The 15,313-nt window shown below is 49.8% G+C and overlaps 7 protein-coding genes across 7 annotated transcripts; 4 read left to right on the top strand and 3 right to left on the bottom strand.

The window, feature by feature from the left end:
- Positions 1-841: 841 nt before the first annotated feature.
- Positions 842-1,593, top strand: FSUBG_2697 (peroxiredoxin Q BCP; the record flags this gene model as incomplete). The annotated part of the gene is made up of 2 exons (XM_036680497.1): positions 842-1,226; positions 1,277-1,593. The coding sequence occupies 2 exons, from the start codon at positions 842-844 to the stop codon at positions 1,591-1,593; spliced, it is 702 nt and encodes a 233-aa protein (XP_036541717.1).
- Positions 1,594-2,296: 703 nt separating this feature from the next.
- Positions 2,297-3,059, top strand: FSUBG_2696 (NADH dehydrogenase; the record flags this gene model as incomplete). The annotated part of the gene is made up of 3 exons (XM_036680496.1): positions 2,297-2,347; positions 2,485-2,981; positions 3,035-3,059. 3 exons carry the CDS (start codon positions 2,297-2,299, stop codon positions 3,057-3,059), a joined length of 573 nt encoding a protein of 190 aa, XP_036541716.1.
- A 170-nt stretch (positions 3,060-3,229) lies between these two features.
- FSUBG_2695 (uncharacterized protein) lies at positions 3,230-4,874 on the bottom strand (the record flags this gene model as incomplete). The annotated part of the gene is made up of 3 exons (XM_036680495.1): positions 3,230-3,756; positions 3,994-4,770; positions 4,823-4,874. 3 exons carry the CDS (start codon positions 4,872-4,874, stop codon positions 3,230-3,232), a joined length of 1,356 nt encoding a protein of 451 aa, XP_036541715.1.
- Positions 4,875-5,503: 629 nt separating this feature from the next.
- On the top strand, positions 5,504-6,236 carry FSUBG_2694 (n-terminal acetyltransferase complex subunit ARD1; the record flags this gene model as incomplete). The annotated part of the gene is made up of 2 exons (XM_036680494.1): positions 5,504-5,816; positions 5,869-6,236. The coding sequence occupies 2 exons, from the start codon at positions 5,504-5,506 to the stop codon at positions 6,234-6,236; spliced, it is 681 nt and encodes a 226-aa protein (XP_036541714.1).
- Positions 6,237-6,676: 440 nt separating this feature from the next.
- FSUBG_2693 (uncharacterized protein) lies at positions 6,677-8,893 on the bottom strand (the record flags this gene model as incomplete). The annotated part of the gene is made up of 1 exon (XM_036680493.1): positions 6,677-8,893. The coding sequence occupies one exon, from the start codon at positions 8,891-8,893 to the stop codon at positions 6,677-6,679; it is 2,217 nt and encodes a 738-aa protein (XP_036541713.1).
- Positions 8,894-9,810: 917 nt separating this feature from the next.
- On the bottom strand, positions 9,811-11,309 carry FSUBG_2692 (translation initiation factor eIF-2B subunit beta; the record flags this gene model as incomplete). The annotated part of the gene is made up of 3 exons (XM_036680492.1): positions 9,811-9,898; positions 9,955-11,145; positions 11,212-11,309. The coding sequence occupies 3 exons, from the start codon at positions 11,307-11,309 to the stop codon at positions 9,811-9,813; spliced, it is 1,377 nt and encodes a 458-aa protein (XP_036541712.1).
- A 1,736-nt stretch (positions 11,310-13,045) lies between these two features.
- Positions 13,046-14,693, top strand: FSUBG_2691 (uncharacterized protein; the record flags this gene model as incomplete). Its single annotated transcript, XM_036680491.1, has 2 exons — positions 13,046-13,847; positions 13,906-14,693. The coding sequence occupies 2 exons, from the start codon at positions 13,046-13,048 to the stop codon at positions 14,691-14,693; spliced, it is 1,590 nt and encodes a 529-aa protein (XP_036541711.1).
- Between the last annotated feature and the right edge of the window lie 620 nt (positions 14,694-15,313).

Below are 15,313 nucleotides of genomic sequence, written 5' to 3'. Positions count from 1 at the left end.
TCGAGCGGAGTGAATGGATGAGCGGGTGTATCTGCAAATTATCAGATTATTGGCTATATCAAGAGTCTTTTGGACGTATTCCTAAAAGAAAATGTTGGGATATCTTCACTTTTGAAGAACACGCCACTTTCTTTACTCACACGAGCAGAACGCATGCCATAGTGAAGGCAGCCCCTGGGGCCATAAAATTCTGTAAATATTGAGTTAGCACACAAAGTTTGTTCAATTTGCATAGAAAGCACTTACTCGGGGGTTCATATTATCTGTCTTGGCATTGTAGTTTAAAGTTAAAGGTTAATAATGGGTGAACATCTCATCTCATCTCATCTCGTTGGAAGTTAACGGATGATTTCGGCATGTATTCTATTGGTGCGCAATAAAAGCATAACTTCAATTGATGCATCTCTTCAACCGTCTTTTCTCTCAGCTCCGCAATCGCAGTCTCCACTATCAATCATCTAAGCGAAAAGGTATGGCCCGTGCGTCATCCGCTGCCGAGCAGCTTGTGGTCCAAGCTCCCGGAAGCTTGAAAGGGCCTGGAACAGCCTCTATTGGTCCCCAGACGAGACCTCCCAAACCGGGGTGAGGCACCTCATTCGAATGCGACTGCGACGGACGGGCAAGTCCCATTTCCCCCAAGCGCCCAAGCTCATCTTTTGTTTTTGTCTCCTTCATCCGCCTTTTCTTTACGCGTTTGGTACTCTTCGCGCCGTGATTTTCAATCATAAATTCATCCCCGAGCTTTGCAGGATACAGCATTGCTCTTCATTCGTTGCATTCAGCGCATCGCATCGCATTATCGCAAACTGCATAAATCCTCTTGCTTCATCCATATATCACCATGCCTATGGAACTTCGCAAGCGCAAGGCATCTACTGCCCCTCCCCCTCCTCCTGTGAAGAGAAAGTCAACTACCAAGGTCCCCAAGGCCGCTGCCAAGGTGAAGGAGGCCGCCGCCAAGGTAACAGAGAAGAAGGAGGAGCCTGAGGAGGCGGAGGAGACTAAGGAGGAGAAGACTGGGGAAGAGCCCAAGGCTGAAGAAGCTAAGGCGGATGAGCCCAAGAAGACCGGTGGCAAGCCCAAGGTTGGCGATGTTGTGGACCTTGATGGCTTTGGAGGGGAGATAGAGACCAATGGTGGTGAAAAGACCACATTGAAGAAGCTTGTCGATAAGAGCAAGTCTGGTGTTGTCCTCTTCACCTACCCCAAGGCATCTACTCCTGGCTGTAAGTTGACAAAGCCCTCTCATCCGAACATCCATCTGACTCTTCCACAGGCACCAAGCAAGTCTGCTTCTTCCGCGACTCTTATGAGCCTCTCACCAAGGACGGACTCGCCATCTACGGTCTCAGCGCCGACTCCCCCAAAGCCAACACAACCTTCAAGGAGAAGCAAAAGCTCCCCTACACACTGCTGTGTGACCCCAAGGCAACGCTCATCGAGGCCATCGGTCTCAAGAAGGCTCCCAAGGGAACGACCCGCGGTGTTTTTGTCATTAGCAAGGAGGGCAAGATTCTGGTCGCTGAGGCTGGAAGCCCCCAGGGCACTCTTGATCGTGTTCAGGCACTGGTCGAAGAGCTGGCAAGCAAATAGAGACGAGGCCTCTGATCAGTGGCACGCCTGCGCATGATGGTCGTTAGTGGGGGAATCGGCACTTGTGATATGCCTTGGTTAAAGGGTATTTGTTTTCGCGTCTTGCTGCAAATTAAAATGGTTTATAGACCAGTAGTAACACGGTTGATTGCAACATTTCACGTTTCCGACTTTGCTATGGATTCGATGATGCATTGAGAATTATGTAGTCCTCGATCAATGAGTTCTCCCAGCGGAAATCTCAGCCATTGAAGCATATCCTTAACCATAATTTGATGACACAGTTGTTTTTTATGGTTCAAGCTTGGTTTTAGGATAAGTCTTTTCAATTTTCACAAATTGATGCCCCAGAGCGTGAAGACAGAGCATGAGATATGTAGAAGACTGAGTATTGTTGTTGTCGTGGCAGAAACCATCAACCCATCTGCAGCAGTCTACCCTTCGTCACAACACTCCTCGCTCTGCGAAAGACTCACTTCTCAATATAGTTAGTAACTTCATATAGTCCATAGCCATTTATAACACCGAAACCACATCTACGGTAGCAGCTTTTGAACGAATAAGTCTATAGGGTAGCTTCCTCTCTCGGTGGAGCCTCGGCTAAACCAACTTGGTCAGCCAATAATCACGACGCCATTTCAACTTAGAATCGATTCCATCACCCGAACCTCAACGACACCTCTATCAGCCTACCACCGCCATCATGTCGTCCCAAGCGGCCAAAGCCGCCAGCAACGTGGTTAGCATCGCCAAGGTACGACTCATAAGCAAACCTCCGAACCCAATGCCTACCAATGGCCCCTCGACAGCAGCCCCTACGTTCGAATTACCTCGCACATCATGAAAGCCAATACATGACATACAGCCGCTAATAGAACCTCTGTCGTACAGAAGCAAACCCTCCAGTCGACAGGCATCTGGGAGGCCTTCCGTCGCTTCTTGGCCATCGACCCTGAGCGATCCAACGGTGTCCCTCTGAACCCTCACTTCCGAAACCCTACACCAGGCGCCAACCCTCCTCTCGAGTACGATGACCCCGTTACGCTGCCCGCCGGCGACATCGCCGACAACCCCTACTGGAAGCGCGACAACCGCCGAAACTACCCCCAGCTCAGCGTCGTAAACCAATCCCAGTTCGCCCAGCTCCTCACTGTCGGCAGCGCTGCGGCTCCCAAGGTCGAGCTCATCGGTGAGGCTGGTGAGAAGCAGCTCGTGGCTGTCAAGCAGGAATCCGAGACTGGTTTGGCAAAGGCTCTGGAGAAGGCGACCGATGCGACCAAGGATGTGTTCGTTAATGGTATGCCTCCTCTGCCCAGTGGCCAGACCCTGGCAACTGGAAAGTGGGATGTGCACAAGTATGAGGTGGCAGAGACATCTTATGGTGAAGGGTACGTTGCAGATGCTGGTGAATTGCGAAGAGAGCGTGTGCTAACTGTTACAGATACCCTTGCAGATCATTCAAATAAATTAGAAGCGAAGAGGGTGGTGGATACAAATTATGAGGTAGTGAGGGTGTAGAATTTCCATTGACAATGCAGATGATTTTCCCTTTTTAAATATGAAAGTCTTTGATATCAATGTCCCTGATTTCAATTCTCATGCGCCAAACCAAACTCCGAATCCATTTCCGATGTTCTTAAACTGTTGGTGATGCTCCAGCTGCCTCTCTTCCACCACCGCCCGCCATCTTTTCGACAATCTTGGCCTTTCCTTGAGCCCGTTTAACCCGGTCATCAAAATCCTGAACCGCATCATCCGAGTTCTCAGTCGAAAGTGTATCTGGCTCTACCAGAGCATACAAAGTGTTGATGTTCTTGTCCAGTCTTGCGTTCTTGGGTAGTGGCGGCAACGTGCAAGCCTGTCCTGAAGCAGTACCGTCCTTGTGTGGTATTCGGTTCGCCCATACGATAGCTTTGCTGGCAAGACGGCCACTTTCGAGGAACTTCTCAAAGCCCTTTTGCATCCCAAAAGATCGTCCTTCAATCCGCCCCGCTTGAACGCCGTCTTTGATGCCTAGTTGGTAGCCTTCTGAGTAGAAGCGCTCTTCGAGGTTGAGGACATCCTCGAAGGGATCAGAGGAGTCTGTCTGTCTTGTTTCCATGGTACCTGCGTGTGTTCTTTGGGTTGAGTCTTGACTCAGTGATTTGTAAGTGAGTTGCGAGACTGAGTGAATGAGTGAGTGAGTGAGTGGCAGAATTTGCGTCACCGCCCACTAATGGCGGGGCAGTTGAACTTCGATATCACAAACAGGGCAGTAGTCTAGAAGGATTCACTTTCATTGTAACACAATCACTGCTAACATGAATTGCCCAAGTTGCGTAGAATTTACTATAAAAGATCTTTGAGAAACACCAGACTTCTATTTTCCTTTACTCCATGACGAAACCCTCTATTGCATACCAAAGATCATACCGCCATTGGCGCAAATGACTTGACCAGTGCACCAAGCACTCTCAGGGCTAGCAAGCATAGCGACGATGCCAGCAATTTCATCGGCTTCACCTGCTCGACCACCAGCAGTCTTGGCCTCCTCAACGACCTCGGGATCGTCAATGCCAGGACGAGCAGCCATGAGAGGCGCATTCTGGATGAAAGGCTTGATGAGACGCTTGAACTCGTCCGAGTTGCGAGAGTACATCTCCGAGCGGACGGGGCCAGGGTTGATGGCGTTGACGGTAGCTCTCTCGCTGAACTCACGAGCCCAAGTTCGTGTCATAGCTTCGAGAGCAGCCTTTGTGCCGCCGTAGACACTCTGGCCAACAAAACCAAGACTTGCGCTTACACTGCTGAGATTGATGATACGACCGGAGCGGTCTGTGGGTAGGTAGGGGTGTGCGGCCTGGACGAGAAGAAGAGGGCCAAGCACATTGACGTTGTAGCTCTTTGTGAAGTCCTCAGGCTTGATGTCAGGGACCTTGTCATTATAAGCAACACCCGCATTGTTGACGAGGATGTCGATGCGCAGGGGGCTGAAGGCATCAGCGGCCTGAGAAATGAGCGAGGCAGGGCCTGACACGGTGCCGAGGTCTGCTTGCACAGGAACGACCTTGATAGAATGCTGGGAGGACAGCTCAGAAGCAAGCTTAGCTGTTGAATCAGCGGAGCTGGCTGATGTGTAGGCGAGGATGAGGTTTGCGCCTCGAGCAGCAAGGGCCTTGGTAATGGACAGACCAATGCCTTTTGAAGTTAGTAGAGCTCAATTGATGGTAGATAAGGTAAGAGAACATACCTCGAGAGGCACCAGTGACAATGGCAAGTTTGCCAGTAAGAGGAAGAGCCATGATGGTGATGTTAGTCTAGTCGGTGGTGAAGTGAGGCACTATTAGGACAACAGAAGACCATAAATTATATGGGGGAAAAGAACACATTGTCTAGAAGAACAACAACTGACGATGATCTCCTTATATATTTATCTATCTATGTCCTAAGACTGTTCTTGTCGTGGTCCTCTTGCACGTTAGTTTACACAACCGACACAACTCGAGTCCACTGCAATTGTCGCGCCAATAGAGACAAAGCACCAACTCAATAATCCACCCTCTGCTCGAGTCCCGTGGCGGCCATTGCTTGTCGTTGACAGGTGCGCTTCCACGAGGGGACGTTTCTCGGGTGTTACAGTGGAGGGAGGGGCAGTCAATTGGTGCCTGGCTTAGCGTTCTAGGTCTTCTGCTTCAGACTTCAGAGCATTGTAGTGGGGGTTGTCCCTCTGCGGCGCGGGGCACTTTACTGCCGACCTCCGGGCTGACTTTTGGCCGCTGTGTGAATTGAGGGGCCGATTCCGCTTGATGAATTGAAAGTGGGCTGAAGTGAAGCTATACCATTCTCTGTCGACATCCAAATACTACCTGCCTACGTACATACCGTTGAGCTTCACCACCACCTGCAGCCGCAGAATCACAACTACCTAGCCATGGATATCCGTCTCCTCACAAACGCAGACTTGCCCCTCATTCAGCACGCAAACCTCGAGAACCTCCCCGAGAACTACTTCCTCAAGTACTACCTCTACCATGCCCTGTCATGGCCCCAACTGAGCTACGTCGCCGTTGATGTCTCGCGACCCAAGAAGGATCCCTACGAGTACCCCAAGATTGTCGGATATGTTCTTGCTAAGATGGAGGAAGAGCCTTCTGACGGCATCCCACATGGCCACATTACGAGTCTTAGCGTCATGAGAACACACCGAAGACTGGGTATTGCTGAGAAGTTGATGCGCCAAAGCCGTAAGTATATCGAGGTACTGCTATCAGAGTAGAAACTGACTGACATGTGTAGAACTGGCCATGGTCGAGACATTCCAGGCAAAATACGTCTCCCTCCACGTCCGTGTCTCCAACGCCGCAGCCCGCCACCTCTACGAAAGCACTCTCGGCTTCACCAACGAGAAGACCGAGTCTAAATACTACGCCGACGGCGAGGACGCTTTCTGCATGCGTCTAGATCTTGGAGGCATCAAGAAGCAAGTCGACGAGGCCCTTGCAGAGGAAGAGGAAGAAGCTGAGGACGAGGGCGAAGCCGTGGGCGAGGTTGGCCGTGATCCTGAAGCAGGCAAGGATAAAGACAAGAAGAAGAAGATGAAGGTTGCTGTCGGGAGGAGCCTGGGCGTTGGATCGTTGGTGGAAAAGGATGACTCGAAGCATTAAGGAGAAGATAATGTGAAAAAGGGGGATTGTATGTTTTAATAGACGGATAGATAAAAAGTTGTGATGTCCCGGTGAAACATGTCATGAGTAGCTGGGAGATAGTTATGATGTCGATGAGTCTACGCTTAGGACACTGTTGTACAACTGAGGAATGAAAGGTTGGATTTATCAAGAACTACGACAACGTGAACCACAAGCACTGCTCTCGGCATCAAGATCCAAGTAATGAGAGCTAAGACGAAGAAAGATTCTAGTATAAGGGCAGTAAGGCTAAACAGACTGGACAGCGGTGCAGAAGTGAGGGATGTAGTCCATGTAACTTGATATAATAGCTCGATATGGCTGATTTAGAGACAGACAGTCGCTTTGATGATAGATATTAATACAAAGTTCAAGAAATGATTGTCCATATAAATACATAAGAAGCTGAAAAATCATCATTAACCATCAAGTTGTTCAGCCAACTCCCGAGCATACGCCTCGTCAGCTTCAAGCCTTGTTCTCTCCATCGTTTCCGTGAGAGCCTCAATCTCTTTTTCCAGCGCCCTGCGCTCACTCAAAGGTATTTCTTTCACCTCCAGATCCTTCTGCTTCGTTGCAATCTCAGTCTCTATTCCAGAGACAGTGTTGTACTTTGCAGCTGATGCCGCACCTGGGGGTGGAACACTGCCATCTTTGTTGGCGTCTGCTGGCCACGAGCCTGGGGGACTCTCTCCTGAGCGAGATGGCCACTCTCCGCCACCAAAGAGACCGCCTCGGCCGGGAGATCCAAATGAACAGTGGTTTGGCCAGCCTCCTTGGAAGCCTCCTCGATTTCTGCCCCAGGGACCTTGACTTTCACAACCGCCCCGACCTCGACCTCTGCCTCGACCATGGTGGCCACGGTCTCCTCGGCCGGCTCCTCTGCCTGACCATCCCCAGCCATTGAGAGCTGGTGGAGGGACTCTGACACCAGGGACGTTTACAGGAGGAACGTGAACGTTGACTGCAGGAACATGAACGGGAGGAACTTGGAAAGGTGGCACCGCAGGAACGGGAGGTATCTCAGCATGGCCTCGACCTCTTTGACCCCTCTTATGCTCTCTGCGAGCAGCCTTCATCTCCCTCTTCTGCTGCCTTCTCTCTCTCTTCTCAGCCTTTTTCTTCTTCTTAAGATCCCTCTTTCGATCTCTCCGTTCCCTCTTCTGCTGACGCTTCAACGACTTCCATTGTTGTGAAAGGGCTTTGCCCTGCACCTTAAGAGCCTTCCGGTCGATATTAGGAGTAGTGCCATTTGTGTTTGAGGCTTTAAGCTCGGCCTTCAATTGCTTGACATCGGCCTTGCTGCGAACTTCGAGAGGATTAGCTGTCCATTGTTGTAGACGAGCGATGTAAACGGGCAGCTGCTGGTCCTTGAGATCGTCGTAGTCAGGGAGAGAACCAATGGACTCTGAGCTACAAGAGGAATTTGAGGACGAGGAAGAAGATGAAGACGATGACTGAGAGCGGCGTCTTTGGTGATCATGGCTAGCTGCTCGTCCTCGTTGAGGAAAGGTGTGGGCTTCAGGAGGACCTTGATGCCATGTTGGGTGTCCAGGCATAAAAGGGGGCATGTTGCGAGCATTCGGAGGAGGTGGTTGGGATGGTCCAGGGCCAAAGGGGGCTCCCACAGGCTGGCCGTTCATGCGAATTCCCCTGCTATCCATAACAATGTTTCCTATGCGAAGCCCATTGCTATCGGCAACAAATCTATCTCCCCACCGGACGCTGTCATTGTCGACTTGGAAGCCGCCCCAAGATCCTCCCCAACCGCTAGGTCTGCGCTGAGGCATCGCCTCTCTCGGAGAAGACGGCCCAGCCTGTGGTGGAAGTTGTACTGGGGGATCATCGAATGTGGTCTCCCATCCTCCTGGCATATGCGATTGCTCCTCGGGCTGGAGCCTTACCATGATATTTCTGGGAGCGAAGAAGCCAGAGTTCCACTGTTGCACGATAGCTTCGACCTCTGCACGCTTGCGACGCAATTCATTAGGATCAGTTGTGTGTCGCTCTGACTTGACGCTTCCGTCGCCACCAAAAGATGACTTGATATCTGAGCCATCCTCTGATTTGCCCTTTTCACCTAAGATAGCCTCATTCCGGACGGAATCGTGGTCAGGGAGGAGAAAGTTGACAAAAGTGGCCCAATCTTGGGCTGTGATATCGTATGAAGTCGCCCAATTCTCCGGATAAGGAATGTCATCTGGCACAGAGTTCGGCTTCACAGTGATGGTGTGGATCTGAGGCTCCCATTGGGACGCCGATGTTGGAACAGGCCGGGTCTCAAAGTAGAGAGCTACACTGGGAGAGAGGGGGATTTCGTGAGTTGTAGGAGTTGTTGCGTTGGCATTATATTCGGTGCGAGGTGTAAGTGGCGGAGTGAAGATGGGTTCTGTAGTTGAAGTTGAGGACATGCGGGAGGCGGTATCGTCACCGGGAGCTGCGGGGCCGTGCCCGGAGCCGGCGACGGAGCCAGCATGTGGTGAGTGCGGGGGCTGAGAAGAGGTAGAGTAGATATCAGTCTCTGAGTATGGAGGCGGTGGCGCATCGTCAGCTGTTGCTGGGGCCTGGCCAGTTGTGAGATATGGAGGATTGTTTCTGCTGGTAGAAGAGTCCATGGCTGGTGACGGAGCTGTCATGATGAGAAGAGAAGAGGAGGAGGAGGGGTATTAACGGGGGAAGAGAGAGATACTGTAGGTGGTAGGTGAGTGCTGATGGTGTGATACAATGGCACACTGATTAATCTACTGTAAGCTTTGAAAGCTTTCTAATAAATGTGACTGCATCATAGCGTGAAGTGAAGGGTATATCTTTTATTTAACACTTGGGAATGACCCTCAGCTATCACCTCACATCATGACCAAAGCGGAAACGCTTTCAACCTCCGGTCTGATCAAATCACCGAACTCCATGCGAAAATGCCCTACAGCCAGCGAGAGCCTTACAGGGGGTTACGCAACTCGCATTCGCAGCCCTATGACTCCCAAGGATCCCCTGCGTCCAATGGCCGAGCTGGTGCTTACGCGGCCGAGAGAGGGAGCCTAGACTAGGCTAGCTAACTGACAGCTGTGGTGCCGCATTCCCGGCCTCTGATCACTCTGGCGCGCTTCAGGGTGTAAGAAGACTTCTGACGTTAAACCAAGGTGTCAAAAATACTTAGTCTAAGATCCTCTATATCTTTACTAAATTCTACTAAATTACACTAAGTTTACCTAAGACTTTTTGTTACTTAGGATAGAGGTCCTAAGTTTTATTGCATCCCCTTGTCTGGTAATACTCTAAACTTATGCTTGACTTGGGTCGTCGTCATTGCTTTCATACACCGCACACGACTCAATACGATGCATACGGTTGCGGCGTAATCTGATAATTTGTGTGAGGCTGATTTCAACCCAATATGGTTGAAATTTTAAAACGCTGGTGATATGTGCTATCAAGCAAATTCTATGGTACCTTCACTCCTTGACCCTGTCTCGCTCAACGCCGAGAAATGAATGAATGCAAGGCACAACTTTTGCGACGTTTTCTTGTCTTTTGATTTTTCAATATTCCTACGTCATTCATCGTTCAGAAAAAAGTCGACGTCCTCCGTCTTGTAATGATCTGCGATGAGACTGGATAAGTGATCTCTTGAGTGTGTCCCCCTGCATAAAAGATTAGTTGTTTGTTTGCCTTGCAAAGCGGCCTCTCCTTGACTTACAAGTTGGTGATGTATATGTCGATCAACTCTGGAGGGATCATCTCATTGAGGGCAGTCCGAACCTCGACACTGTTCACCATGTTCCCATCCGCAAAGTTGACAAAGCTGGCAGAGTCTCCCCACTCAATCAAAAGATCCCCACTGAACGGGTTCACAGGGCTGAGTTTGTACACGCCGCCGAGGACGATAACAGCACGTCCTCGCTCTTTTGCGGCCCGAGCAATGGCTGAAGCACCTGCATCGGCCATAACGCCACCACTGGCAACAATCGAGTGCGCCCCCAGGATAACCTTGTCCACTCGGGACATGTATGCCATCAACCCTCCGTTCATGATGTTGATCACCGTGATACCAGCGGAAGCAAGCTTCTTGCGAAATGAAGCATGGGGGACTTCCTGGGTCTGCTTTTTCGGTGGCTCGGTCGCGATGAGAACTGTGAACCGGCGCTTCAGGGCTGCGCGAAGAATGAATCGCTCGACTGTAGGTGAGGGTCGGTGAATGAGCACGTAGTCACCGGGGTGAATTTGAACATCAGCCAAGGCTGCGATTTGATCGTCCACGGAACTGATCTCGTCCTTGATTTCCTCAATACCATCGATGACCTCTGATCTCAAAGCATGAACCTGAGCCGAAGGAGCTCTCCACGAAGGAGTAGATGCCCCTGAAAGACCTAGAGGCGATCCCTGGCTGCTGGGCGCGAGCTCGCCGGGTGTAGACACTGAAAGGAGGTGGAAGAGAGTCTTAGGCACGTTGACGGAGCTGTAAGAGGAGAGTGGGCCTGGCCGAGCGGGTGGGGGTTTGGCGCTGTTGGTGATATAGTCTCCGGCAGAATCTTGCTTGCCGTATGTCGAAGGAGGCCATTGGTGAGAAAGGGCATCTGGGTTCGGAACAGCATCGGTTGGTGTGATCTGGGCGTCACTAGGGGTTTCACTCGCACCCTCGTTTCTATCCTCGGCAGCTTCGTCGCGAATGAGGCCTAGAACTCGGCGCACAATGTTGGCAATAACGAGCTCTTTGGGCTGAGCCTCGACCAGGCGACGACCAATACGCGAGACGTTGTCGATCAAGCTGTCAACATTGAACCATTTCGATCGGGCAACGACTTGGAGTAGAATGTGAGCTGTGGCGACGGCGCAGGGCTCAGAGCCCTTGATTTGTCGTCGCTTGAGGAGACTGAAGGTATCGTGAACACTTTAGTAACGAGCATCTTAAAGTAACGGGCATCTTGGCAAAGGACTTGGCGGGCGGGTGTCTCACCAGATGAGGCTCTCAACAGAGGATTCTAGTGGTTGACCCTTGAGAGACCTGAGATATTTCTCGAGATCAGGCGCGTAGCCTGTAGAAAGAGGGGCCATATCTACTGAGTCACAGTCGCGGGCGGTCGTAGCTGGGTAGGTAGTGAAGCCGGGGTAAGATGTGTGCGATTCGCGGGGTGAAATGGAGGGGTGATTTGTGAGTCAAACACAAATATCGCCCAAGATATGCTTTTGATCTGAAGATGCTGCTTTATTCTCTGTTTCGAGTGATATATTTCGCAGGCGTTGTGCGAGGTGTCGATGTTGTTGAACAGGCAAAACGATTGTTGCTGCTTGGAACGAATTGTACGGTTTGTGAATATGAGTCAACCAATTCCTCCTCGCATCGGAGCCTTTTTTTGTGCAAGGCTTCAGGTTCAGGTGGGGGCCATCAGCCTTGTCGCTCTGTGGGGCTATACCCCGAGCCCCGAGTGCAAGCCATGACGACAATGGGACAGGGGCAGATTCTACTAAGTTAGAACGTACCCTCGGGGGCAAGAAAACTCGGGCCTAAATATAGGGTATTAAAAATAAACTTAGCAAAAAGATATCCTAAATCTAGTAAAGTTATACTAAATCTATCCTAACTTACCTAAGTCTCTTTGTCATTTAGGATCAAGGTCCTGGGTTTTCCTTCCTCCCCTAACGTTAGAACGTAGCACTAATTAGATGCGTTTGGTGATCGAAAGAATCTTGAGAGAACGTGACAGATTCCCAATCACGGGTGGGATATGTGTAATATATCAATATTTGCTGTCACACTTGGAGAGTTGGACTCACCGCTACCATCTGGGAGGTATGTATGAGCTGTCACAAACTTCAAGAATGGAAATTGATGAGCTGGCAACTTTCAAGTCAAGGCATTACGGAGTAATCTTCCGAAGCTCGATTTGTTTCTTTTATTGCCAAGAAAGTGATCAAACTGGTTCGCCTAAACCATCAAACACCCTTATGCTAGTGATATGTTCAATATGCAGGACGTACTGCTTAATTCCTGGGCCACCTAAACATACCCATCTCGTTCATTTCGTTATACTTATTCTTAAACAACAAGGAAGAGTTCGCGCTCCGTACATATCTAGTCACTCGCTGTAATATGAAACATTTTCTCAAAGGTGCATATCATCAACAAGGGTGCTCTTCACATGTAAAGAGACATTGCGTCAGAACCACCCGATCATTTTGTAAATTCTAGATACGAAAACGAACATGTAAACCCGAAATATGTATCCACAACCTGGCCAGGCCTAATAAGATGGATGCCCTTGCTCTCAACCCTTGTCAGCTGTCAACCAACCTACAACCACCTTATGAAAGACACGACGATACTACTATCGTTTATCTATTAGAGGATCAGAACATGGACCAAATATCAAGCTTGATGAGACCTTAGAACTTGGTATTAGCCATGTATAACTCTTGTGTTAGTTCATCCCAGTGGGACAGTAGCTGAGTTCATCTTGTTCCTTACATAAGGTAAGTACAGAGATAAGGGCTTTGTGTAAGTGGAATACTTCAAAACTCACCACTATGAAGGTTTTGTCTTCAACAAGATGTCGAGAGTTGAATGGCTGATATTGATTTTTTTCGGTTCTTCATGAAACTTACCATCGCAGCATCCTCCACATGTACCAATAGCCTCACAACTTGGTGAACTATGTTCAGTATCTTCAAAGTTTAAGAGAATAAATCCGATGTTTCTGCAAACTCAGACACAGGCTCTTCAAAACTTTCTGTTGTCGCTTTACTTCGTCTTCTCTTCTCTTCTCTTCTCCATCCCAACCTCATCTGTCATCATGGTGACACTCCGTAGCCACACACGAGAGAGGGCCAGACGCCGCTCGTCTTGGGCTTTTCTCCCTCAAGAGATCCGCCGCATGATCCTAGAGGAGATCTCTCGCCAAAACCGATGGAGTCGTGCGTCCACTGTTTGTAAAGAATGGCATGCCATTGTTGCATCGAAAAATCTCAATCGGCTTGAGCTGAACAGAGCATCCACCCAAGGCCTGGAAAAGGTCATCATGCAAAGACACCTCATTCGCCAAATTTACCTCAACATGGAGCTCCCTGACTATTACTGCACCCAGTGCCGTAATTATTCTCATCTGTTTGACCCTTCCATGCTCACCAAAGAGGCACTACAAAGTCTGACTAAAGCGCTCGCAGCCTGGGAGCCTACACATCATATAACGTTGGAGCTCAATGCGTACTCACCGGGTGACCCAAACCACTGCTTCAAGAACCATCTTTACGGATTCGAACACGAAAATCATGAAAATCTCCTCGAGAAGCAGGAAGCCTGGGATGATCCAGACCACGGCTGGTTCGAAGGAAAGCAGAAAGAGCCTCCAAAGACCTCAGCTATTCAGCAGCTGTTCATAACAGCCATTGCAGAGGTCGGGAGCGCGAGCTCCCCAAAAGTTCCTGCAGTTAAAGGGGTTGTGATCCGCCGACAGATGCGACGTAAAATTGACCGAAGCGCGCTCTCGAAATTGCTAAAGCAGTTCCCAAATCTCGAGAGCATCACTTACGAGCCATGGCGGGTTCTGCTCCACCTACCAAATGAAAATGACCTGAGTTGCGGGAAGCAAGACCAAAGTAAGTCAACGGCAGACACGATAGGCATATCCCGGTATCTAACACTCTTATGCAATAGTGTTGCTGGATGGGCTTCCCACATGGCCCCAGCACGTCAGATCAGTGACTATTTTCGAGGATTTCAACGAACAAATGATAGAAGCTATTCGGAGCAATCCGGTCCCAACCTTTGGTAATGAGTCCTTCCAAGTAGAGACCCGCCGACGTACAAACTATAGGATGGGGGAAGCATTTGCCGTGAAGAGCCATAACCTCGAACATCTTTCTGTGTCTTTCATGATCGATGCTCGAGACTTCTTCACATCTTGCAAGATGCTCAGTGACTGGCCTCGACTCCGATCGCTGATACTCACAACGCCACTCATGACGAAAGGGTCTCGGCAAAGTATATCGGACTTGTTGGTGAATGCTGGCCAAGTTGCGCAAAAGATGCAGCATTTGAAGAGTTTGGCGATCTGGCACTGTTCTCAAGACAAGGCCAGTGCGGTCATCTTCCACAAGAACGAAAAGGGTGGCAGAAAGGTACAGGGCTCGGCGACTCTCACATGGCGAGGAACATGCGGTTTCGATTTCAGTAAAGAGGTGGTTGAGACATGGCAGAAAGTTGTCTGCACATGTAATTCTCATCCAGGATATGTTGGCCAATGCGACTCTCATCAATTCCTTTGCAAGATCGAGCGAGTAGAGGGCGAAATCATCTCTCATGGCGATGCCATCCATCATCTCCGTTTGCCTAATGGTGTAATTGATCCTAGATCGCTGCGGCAGATACGCCAAGAAGGGATATTACAAAGAGAGGCCTGGAGAGTGGGAGCTGAGCCAGTTGAATCTGAGGAAGAGCCATAACGAAGCTGTTGTCAATAGGAAACATGATCACCGTGGTGACATGAGCTGTTTGGGAAACAAAAGGGGGACTTGCGTTGATTGTAGTTGATTTGTGGAAGAAGTCTTTATTGTAGTGTTGCTGGCTAGGGGGTGACAGAAAGCTTATGGCAAGATGTCCTTAGGTGACAAGGATTTAGGCAGTATTGGGAGAATAAAAATAAACTTGGTATGATCTTTGACTATTTTGTTTTATTTTCTCGACTGATGTACGGTCTTGAGTCTTCTGACCCAGACAGAGGCCATTTATGATAGGGATTCTGTAAGCCCACTTATGGCACTTACCACCTAGAGCATATGTAATTGATACGAGCCGCGGTATCCAAGAACCCCTGTAGCGCTACTGTAACAGGGACCAGTGATGCACTGAAAACAGCCTAGAAAGTCGAGTTCGCATGCTGGAGCCCCTCCACTCCAAAGCCTGGCAGTTCCCCAGCATCTCGGCACCTCAATCCCCAACACGTGCCATCCCTCTCAACCATCATCCGTCGTCAATCGAGCCACCCATCAGCAAATTCTCTCACATCTCACTCCCTTTGTGATCTACTCACTCCTTTCTGAATTGATCTGATTTGACCAGATCC

The sequence above is a fragment of the Fusarium subglutinans genome (genome assembly GCF_013396075.1).
Source record: "Fusarium subglutinans strain NRRL 66333 chromosome Unknown NRRL66333_c0000024, whole genome shotgun sequence".
NCBI lineage: Eukaryota > Fungi > Ascomycota > Sordariomycetes > Hypocreales > Nectriaceae > Fusarium > Fusarium subglutinans.
Note: the sequence above shows the minus strand (reverse complement) of the source record. Positions and strands in the feature narration are given on the sequence as shown.